Here is a 10,814-nt window from a genome sequence, read left to right on the forward strand (position 1 = left end):
CAAATCATTTAACTATATCTGCACAAGACAGCAATTTTATGAAGTTGATGACCAAGAATACATGGGAGACAATTTACCATCGTGGGAGGTAATTGCACAAATTGTGGCATAATAAGAGAAGGCTTCCAAACTGTGCTACAATCAAAATCCTTATATGTTACATGAGGAATTTTTCCTTTCTATGCTATTGATAGTGAATCAAATTCTCCACAACTGACAAATAACTGAAACAAAGAATGCTGCATAAACTCCATTATAAACAAGTAAATGAAGTATGCAATTTATGTCATTCTGAGTTCAACGACTTCTTAAACAATCGTAGGACACTCTATGTAACTGCCGATACAAAGAAAAGAAGCAAACCTATTGATACAAGCCAGAACAACCTTAAAGAAATCGGCTGAGACAGCCGACCAGAATGGCATATTGAAGATGGCCGTGATGAATACCCCAGTCCAAGCCCCCGCTCTAGGGATGGCACTGCCACAAACAGCATCAAACCCAGCCACTGAAACTCCTCAACGTGCCTTGCTTGCTCTTTGGCTCTCTTGAACAGAAAGTCCATGAATTGGATTGCCAAAGGCACTCTTCTGGGAGAGAAAAGGTGCCAACCTTTTCAAGTAGAGAATGATGAATGGCACAGGAACTGTGTTCCTAAAAAGAAAAAAAGCCTTCAACGACTGATTGTATTGGTAGAGCCTCCATTTGTTCCACCATGAATGCTAATACGAAAAGGGGATTGAGAATTTTAGAAAGAGCTAGATGGCAAGAGATCGGTGGGGAATTCCAAAATTTATTAAAAAAATAAAATAATATATAAATAACTTATAATTCATATTATGCATAAAATATATTTTTTATTATTTTAATTATTTTTAATATATATATATAATAGATATTAATAAATTAATAAAATAAAATATTTTTTAAAGAAAAATGATATCCCATGCATGGCACGATGTTATAAACTAATAATAATAGTAAAGTAATACATGAGTATTAGAGGTGGCATTTCGTATTGACATGTAAGATTTTAGAGTATCTTTTCTGTGCGCTATGTGATGAGATGCTTCAGGAGTCTCAATCGGATGGGAGGCTTGGATATCAATATATTAATATAATATTAATTTATTATAAGATAACATTACATTATAATAATTTATTATATTGACATAATACAAATATATTAATATCATATTAATAGTATATTAATATTTTAATATAATAATCTATATAATAATAGTAAAGCAATACATAGAATATTAGGAGTGGTATTCCGTATTAATACGTAAGATTTTAGAGTATCTTTTCTGTGCGCCATGTGGCGAGATGCTTGAGGAGTCTCAATCGGATGGGAGGCTTGGATATTAATATATTAATGTAATATTAATTTATTATAAGATAACATTACATCATAATAATTTATTATATTGATATAATACTAATATATTAATATTATATTAAGATAATATTAATATTTTAATACAATAAATTTATTAATATGGATATAAATATAATATTAAGTATAATATTATATTAATATAAATACAATATTAATAGTAATAAAAATATTATATTAATATATATTAAAATATTATTAAAATATAATAAATATTATTTTCAGCCTGAAAGATGTTTTTATACTCAAATTTCAGCCTAAAAAATCAAGGCTCTGAATGATCTTAGATATCCGATCTCGATGATAGACATCGCATCACTAGGTTAGACAATGATCGAAAGAGTAGAGATAATTTGGGACAACTATCATATAGAATATCTGGTGCAACCAATGATCTCACTACCTTTATCTACATCATCTTTGATCTTGGGATTATTATCTCGTACCAAACTAGCACTTAACCCCCACGTTGCGGGTGTTTAATTGATAATAATGATAATATTTTTTATTATTAATATTAGTAAATCAAAAAATCAAAAATATTACAAGATAAGTTTGTAGAATATATTCTATAAGTATCACAAATAAAATATCAATTGTTTGACATAAAGAGGAAAGCCTTGCTTTCCCATATCCGTAGAACATTACCACACTAAATCAACCAACCATTTGAACAACCATTACATAATTGAAAGCAATTAGAAAATAAAGACGTCATAAATTTATGAACCTACCTAAAACAATCAACAGAACACAATATTGCATGATTAACATCAATTTTCTCATGTGACAGCCTTCACATCATACCAAAATCCTATTTGATTATTTAGTTCCAATAGAAACAGATATGACTTCTATTATAGGTCTTACTTGAATGTGTCATGGCTCAAAGAGGGGCATTTACATATGTACCAATTATCATTATAATATAGATTACATATTTTAATTTGATTTAGTACAAACAGACTTGTATGGATAGCATAATTGAAGCTTAAACTTGGCTTCTTTGAAACTTCCATATAGCTTAATACCAAGTACCACTATCAATCAAGCCAATGATATGCCAATATATTTTGGGTATTTCTTTCTATTTTTCATTCTCGGGAGTCTCAATTGGGTCGGTGGGAGGTTAGGAGAGGTGGAATATATCCAAAGATTTGGGGCTCAAATCCTCTCATTCTCTTGATAATTAGGTTTATTTCTGTGTTTCCTTCATTTTTGTTGATTTTAATTTTTTTCGTGTGTCCTTCATTTTTATTGATTTTTTCTATGTTTTCTCTATTTTTTCTGTGATTTTGTGTTGGATATTTTCTTTCTGTTTTTTGGTTCTAAATACCATACCTACTACATACTAAACATTATAAATTATTAATTTTTAAATAATTTTACTATTCCAATTCATTTTGATCTAAACTATTATTTTGAATATTTGATTTACTTTTTGTTTGCTCCAATTAAATTGTAAACTAAATTATTATATTTATAGTTTATTTTATGTTGAAATCTGTTATTGTGGTGGCTATTCTTTTATATTTGTAAAATTAGTAAGTCTAAGCATTGTCCGGCCATTATATTAGTTCTTAAAAGTAAAGCAAAAACCAATAACTTTTACATGTGTATCGATTTTTTTTGCTCTCAAATTCTTCCCCTCGATGTGGTCACGTTCTTAGCCGGATAGGTCAGCGATCTTTAATTTTAAATCAGTCCTTCAATTAGCTGAGTCAATATTGGGTTGAGAGAATTGTTTGTCTGATTTTTCTCACCATGGTATTTGAACTGTGGGGTGCCTCCATCTCCTGGATCTTCGAACTACACCATCCTCTCCATCCTCCTTTTCTAGCACCTGTCCACACCACCATTGATTTTGTCCTCCTCTTTAGTCCCCATTGCCTCGCCTGCCTCCTTCTTCCCTTTCGCCACCACCTCACCTTCACCCTTCTCCTATAGTTCCGATGCTTCTCATTGTCAGCTACATCTATTTTCAGTCCAACATCTTCCTCCTCGGGATCCTCCTCTCTCTTTATTTTCTCATTAAAGGACAGGATCTAGCCAGAGAGATCTACCGTGCTTCTTCTTCTTCTACCAAAAAAAAAAAACTAAATCACCATTAACCATAGCACTTGGCCGCCTTCTCTTTCTCCTCCTCCTTAACCATCACTAATGCCATTTCAAGTGGATCTCACCTCTACTAGTTTCGATGCCGTGCTATTCCACTTCCACCACTACTGTTTTATTTTGATGCCGCATTATTCCACCACCGACTAAGATATAAGAGTTTAATTTTGGAATTTTTTACTTTTAATGTTAGCAAATCTATATTTTTGGGGGCTAATTGTTAAATCACTTGATTTTGTAAATGATGGATCAAATACTTACACATCAAACAGTTGCTCGCTCAAACTCAATGCCACCACCTTAAACACACCCACCTGCAGGAATAGAATTAAATGCTACTTCAAATGCGACTTTAACCAAAAAGAGAAAATCCATTTAACAAAGGTCAGAAGTATAGCTTCACTTTGAGAGGAAAGAAGAAAATGGTGAGGTGAAGGGCATAGGGGTAGATGTTATTTGAAAATTTTTTATGCTAATATAAAAAAAAATGAAACTACTTGATTGAGAAATCACCTTAAGACCTGTGCATAAAATCCATCTAATGCAAATGATAGACAATCTAAGTTGAATTTTGAATTAGTGAAAGGAAAGGAAGGGGAAGGTGTTCTTGGTACTTGGAGGTTTGACGAGGAGCTTGTAAGGAAAATCTTAGCTAAAATGATTATAATTTATGGGCTGCTATTCAAATTTGTGGAGGGAGAGGAGTTTGAGTTGATAGCGGTGTTATATTCTAAATTTTGTATTCTCATGATGGATAGTCACATGGGATTGTTATCAGCTCTATTTGAATGAGAGGTTGAAATTGAAAAATTTTTTGAAGAACTCTAAGCAAAGGATTTGTATCATAACAGACTCTTAGATTTCAATACAACAGATGAACTACATGTGCATCACCATGCATTTCATTGATGGGAATTGAAATATGCACAAAAAAATTCTAAATTTTTGTCTACTTTTAAGTCACAGGGGCAAGGAAATTGATAAACAAATAGAGATGTATCTTCTTGACTAGAAAATTGATAGGATGTTTACATTCACCGTTGATAGTGAAAACTTAAATAATGTTGTTAATTATTTAAAGAAGAAAATACTGAATTGGGGATTGATGTGCTTGGATGTAAGTGCATCCATATGAGGTATATTGCACATATAATTAATTTGATCATGACTGATGGTTTGAAGGAAATCGGAAACTTAGTGAAATGGATTCGAGCTGCAATAAAGTTCATATAGTGCTCTCCTAGTAGATTGGCTAAATTCAAGGAGTGTGTTGAGATAGAAAAGATCCAATCACAATATTTATTGTGTATGGGTGTTCCTACTCAATAGAATAATACTTACACAATGTTAGAGATTGCTCAAAAATTTGAGAGAGCATTTATAAGGTACAAGGAACTTAACCCTTACTTCAAGTATAATTTAGAGTATAATGATAGTTTGGAAGAAGTGCCTACATCTAGTGATTAGGCTAATTCAAAGAGGATGGTATTTTTTTGTAAATACTTTTATGATCTGATATTGCAGATCTCTGATTCTAAATATGTCACTGCTAATATATTTTTTAATGAGAATATTGGAATGAATTGCTTGCTAAAGCAGTGGAATGAAAGTGAGGATTTAGAGCTTCGGTTGATAGCTACAAGAATGAAAACTAAGTATAATATTTATTGGGAGAATATTGACAAGATGAATAAGCTTTATTGATATTACATCTATCCTTGATCCTCGATAAAAGATGACAATGCAAACTTTGCATTTGTTGATATGTATGAGGCTGACAAGGGATAAGATATATTAAAAAAAGTGAAAGAGATAGTATTTGAGTTATTTAAAGAATATAGTAAGAAAATTGATCTCCTATTATTTGGATCTATTTTGAAAAAAAGGTATAGTGAAACTTCATCCACCTCTTTAACGAGTATCATAACTTTTAAAGATGGCTAAGCTAGAAATATGATGTGGACATGGTATCAACAGCATTTTCCTAAACATATGGATAGTAAAACTGAATTAGATAAATATCTAGGTGAAGACATTGAGTTGTAAAGGATGGACTTTGATATCCTTGATGGAAAGTCAATAGTTCCAGATTTTTCATTCTCTTACTAATGGCTCAAGATATATTAACAGTCTCCATCTTAATAGTAGCCTCAGAGGCTATTTTTAGTACAGATGGTAGAGTACTTGATGCATTTAAAAACTCTTTGACTTTTAGGATCGTGCAAGCACTCATATACGTACAAAATTGACTTCGATCTTCATCTTAGCTTATTGTAGAAGAGAATTTGAAGGATCTTAACAAGTGAACAAGATAATATTTTAATTTCCATCTTCTATTTCTTGTATTTTATTTTTGATAGCTTCAAATTAGAATTATTTTATTTGAAGTTGATGAATTATTTTATTTCTTTTATTCATAGAATTTGATAATCTATTAATAGAACATTCTATGTCAGTTATTAAAGTTTAATCACATCAAGTATTGGCTTACAGTTGATGCAAACCGATTAACTCTACTAATATGATGTTGGATGCATGGAACTTTACTTTTTTATTTTATTTTAGTAGTACTATATTTATATTATAATTATAGACTGTATATAGAGCATGTCACATATTTACTGATTTGTATTTGGAAGACTACAAGTTTATTTCGTGGTTGGTTGTTTTTGCAGTTATTGTGTACTATTGATAGATTTTATGGACTATGGTGTATATGTTTGTGAGCAAGATAGTGGGCAGTGGCAATGCTACAATAATTGCATAATTTATTTAGTTTGTTGGTTTGATTTTCAATAGATTTGGCTTTGTTTTTTTGTAGTTGTTTGCTCAAAAATTAGATCCTATCTGTTGGTTGGTGTAGTTTGATTGCTGTCTTATGATAAATATTACATTGGTAGATTGTAAATAGTTTAAGATAATTTTATAGAATGGATTTTTTTTTTTGAATGATTTGTTGTTTATTTGAATTTGAATAACAATACTAAGGCTAAGTGCAATTCTGCAGTCTAAATAATGAGATTATTAAAGAACTTAATAAGTTTAAACCAAAACTCAAAATCCAGCATAAAGAAGCACAAAATCGAATTACCGCACCAAAATTATTTCAGTTTGGTGTGTTTAGTTTTAGGCTACTTTGATTTAGTTTTTGATTTTATAAAATGTAAATTCAGAAGTTTGATTTTTTGAAACTTCAGTTCGATTAGAACCACAAAAACCTAATGCACCCCTAGTTTTATTAGTTGCATTATGGTATTGCATAATCATTAAAAGGAGACAAAAACACGGAATACAAACGGAAATTAGGATCTATCGTTTTGAAAACAAAAAAGTTTGTCCTGGAATTTCCATCGTTTTCCAAACCAGGACTTATGGGCCTTTTGCTGGTTGGGCCCCTGCGAGAGACCCAATCCTAATTAAGACAAGTGCAGGCCGGAATCTCGATCCAGAATTGATGGGACCTAAATTTGACGAGTTTGGTGCGGGCCGTAGAACAAAACCCGAGTCTACGTATGATATTCCTTTCTCCAGCCCCCGTTCCTGCCACCTATAACTCCCGCAGCGATTGTAATGAGTCTCGGTTATGTTTGTCTCCGTGCTTCAAGCTGATCAAATTTGGTAGGAAGAGAATTCCACCACAGTGGTAGTGCCTTGGATGAACAAAAAACATCGTCGCAATATTTTGATTGTCTCCCTATGGCCAAGTAAGATTTTTGTCTCAACCCCTACAACCAACTCATCTTTACATTGAAGCATTTCAATGAAATGACTGCTGATTGGGTGGCCAATTTGGCTGATAACGAGTAATGTATACAGGACTCCGGATTTGTTTCTCCTGGACTAATTGCCACAGCTCATGGCACATGCACCTCAATCTTGACTACTCAACCTTGTGATTGTCCATCTAACTTGCAGTTGAACTATTTTTCTTTTTCAAAACATTTCTATGGTATGCTTGTTATAGTTTCATAACCTCCATATCTATGCTCTAAATTCAGTGTATATTCATTCTCATCGACTTGCCTTAACATATATCTCTGTGTCAAATGCAAAGTTTTCGATAAAATCACAGAGGACCCTCTCCCATTATCTGATCAATGCAGATCAGTATCAGGTGCAACACTGCAAAGATTGGAAAACTGTATGGAACCACAACCCCTCGACTGGTATTCAAATATCTTCAGATTCATGTCGCCCATGCCATCGCAGCTGATTTTCTTCAAATATCTTAGATTCCTACCCTCCAGATGCCATTCTGCAGAACAATGCAGTGAGCATAGCTTTTTTGATGGGAGGTACTGACAATATTGGGTCCAGCAGCTCACTGTTTAGGAATAGTTACAGATACACAATATTGTTTACTTATTTGCAGGTTCTTTCACTGTTTAGCATGTCAATCCACAAGAAACTCTCATGCCTGAGGTACCCCACTCTTGAGGTGAGTAGATTGCTGGATGAACCCCTAGTTTGTAGGTATCATTGTCAACTGTCCATCTTGTCACACATATAATACTTAGCTAATGATATTATCACGTGGTACCGTTTGGCTTGCTTATCATGAACTTCCCACGACATGCTGAAACTTGGAGATTTCGGGTCGTTCTGCTCTCTTTCAAACAGTAAGACTTTTCAACCATTTTTGCTCGCCACTCAGCCATACCTCCAAGTTGTTGATCAGAATTGGATGTGCCGGATTGGATTGGTTGCCCGAAGATCCGTTTCACTGCCACTCTGATCACATAATATATCTCTACAGCCAAAAATCCAGATTAAATAACTGTCAGTCCATGCGCAGGAGATAAAAGAAAGTTGATAAAGGAGACATTTGATGTCCGAGCATATTGAGGTAAGAACGCACAATGATACGTATCTATCACGAAATCAGGTAACCAGATGTCCTGCTGATAGAGTACACCCCTCCCATAAAGCCACCCACAGTTTTTTTTTCCTCTCTTTCGCAATATCTTTACAGTGACATTGCTTAAATGGCCAGATTAGGTCTGAAGCACACTTGGAGTGGCTATAGTGCGGACTGCAATCAACATGACAGAACCTATCGCAGCAATACAACTAATCCCAGCATCACTGGCGGGTCGAGCAGATCAGCAAGCAGTAACCGCACTATAAAATATTAACTCCAGATGCCAGGCCATACTTTAATTTTCGTCACACTAAGATAATCATACTTTTTTTGTGGTACAAGATAATCATACTTTATTCAAAGAGGTTCGTTCGTCAGACTAAGACGAGCAACATCACATTACCAAACGAAGATAAGCAGTATACCACCGAACACCAGTGACATGCTGAGGATCTAAAGATACTCCAACACAGTACTTACCTAAAACATGCGACACTTATCTAAAACATGAGACTCTAGATTTATTTAACCCTTACACTATTATGGTAGAGGGTAGCATATAGGAGATCAAAGGGTATAGGCACATCATATCATTCTTCCTCTGACTCAGACTCGGCATTCTGGAGCCACTCCACAAAGGGCTTTGCATTCTTCACCGCCTGAGAGTTATTGCCACCTGCCAGTTCTTCCTTGTACCACTGGACTATGCTCTCCTCTTCCAGCACATCTCCATCATAAAGGACCTTCAGAACAAGAGCGACCTCTTTCACAGCATCTGCACCACACTTGCTACAGAAGGTTTCTATGGCTCGGAGCAAAAGCACCTGGGATCCTTCATCCTTTACAGCAGCAGCAACATAGTTCTTTTTCTTACCCACCTCTTTAGCAAATCCTTTCCCAGCACCATCAAAGAGTGCTTCAAACAGGGCTGTAATGACTTCCTGAGGAGACTCGGTAACAGAACACAAAAAGGTGCAAAGCTGGCTTGGCGTGGATCCCTTGTTCAGGTTGCCCTTGATCTCCTTAAGCAAGGTTTCATAACTATTAGCTTTGACACCATTTTGGGCTGCACCAGGCTGCTCTTCAGCTTTCACAGTTCCATTGGCAAGTCCCTCTTTCTTTGGCTTCTGTGGCTTCTTCTCCTGGTCTGGCTCATTGGTTGAGAGCATCACCATCTCAGCAGTCGCAGCATTCAGTTGTTCTTGGATACGCTGTTTTGCAGCCTCAAGCGATGTATCTGCCTGCCACTGCACATCATCATCGTCATCATCATCAGCCGTATTATCACCACCATTTTGGCTGCCAGCAGGTGAAGCTGAACGATCCTCATCAGAGCCACCACCAGCTTTCTTCTTCGTAGCAGCAACCTTCGAAGAAGCTCCCTCCTTGGATGTGGTGGTTCCTTTCTTTTTTGCTTCCTTCTTCAGCTTCTTCTGCTCCTCATCAGCAGCCTCCCCTTCCTTTAACCGCTCCTTCTCTGCCCTCCTCAGTGCCTTCTTCTTGTCCTTTGCTCCCTTCTTCAGTTCAGGCGGGTTCTTCAAGATGAAGGTTGTTAGCTTGTCCCTCATGTCAACATCTGACACAAAGCCACAGGCTGCACATTTCAGTGTTATCATCTGGTTCTTGGTGATGATGATCTCAGTCTCAGGGTTGCCACATCCATAGCATTGAACATATTTCTTGATGAAATTCTCCAGAAGCCCAGCCAGCTTCACAGTGTCATGGGCGCCATTGACCAGGGAAGTCCCTGCTTTCTCATCAAACTTCGACTGTGCCCCAAGCTCACATCCAAAATATTTTGTTGTGTAAGAAGCTGGCCTAGCCAGCGCCTTTGCAACATCCACCATGTTGACAATGTTAGTCTTGATGCCATTTCCACGGCCTTCTATTTTGGTTATCATCTTGGGCATTTTGTACCTATAGAAGGCATCGTCGCTGTTGGAAGCACCAATATTCTGCAAAGCCATCTTTGCTGATGATTCCTTACCGATAGAGGTTGTGAGAATCTCAGAGGTAGGAAGCACCAGAAGCAAAAGAGTAGTTGTTTCCTTCAAGTATACCGAGCAGATTTTCTGCAAGGAGGGGACGTTGCATACAATAGCAAGGTGTAGAATGTTGAAGTGGCCCGTGATGCATGCAGCCGAACCTCTCCCGAGGGAGCCTGTCCCTTTTTCTCGATGTAGGAGAATATTCTCCAAGCAATCCAATTGATCCCAAGTAGAGCGAGGCTTGTTCAGACATAAACGAAGCTTCAATTTTGACACCCTCCACTTTCTCAACAATGCAATAATATAGACAGATTTTCCAACTTCCTGAAGTAGGTAAACCAAATACCAGATGGTTAAACCAAAAGCATAAAAAGGTAAAACGATATTGAATTGAAATATGCAAAAAACCATATATCGGTGTCAAATGTAATTATTTTGATACAGTATCAGC

The 10,814-nt window shown here is 35.6% G+C and overlaps 1 protein-coding gene across 1 annotated transcript; it reads right to left on the reverse strand.

The window, feature by feature from the left end:
• Positions 1 to 8,666: 8,666 nt before the first annotated feature.
• On the reverse strand, positions 8,667 to 10,808 carry LOC140858500 (eukaryotic translation initiation factor 5-like). The gene has a single exon (XM_073259278.1). The coding sequence runs from the start codon at positions 10,772 to 10,774 to the stop codon at positions 8,966 to 8,968; it is 1,809 nt and encodes a 602-aa protein (XP_073115379.1). The 5' UTR covers positions 10,775 to 10,808; the 3' UTR covers positions 8,667 to 8,965.
• Positions 10,809 to 10,814: the final 6 nt, after the last annotated feature.

Source organism: Elaeis guineensis, chromosome 6, assembly GCF_000442705.2.
Source record: "Elaeis guineensis isolate ETL-2024a chromosome 6, EG11, whole genome shotgun sequence".
Classification (NCBI taxonomy): domain Eukaryota; kingdom Viridiplantae; phylum Streptophyta; class Magnoliopsida; order Arecales; family Arecaceae; genus Elaeis; species Elaeis guineensis.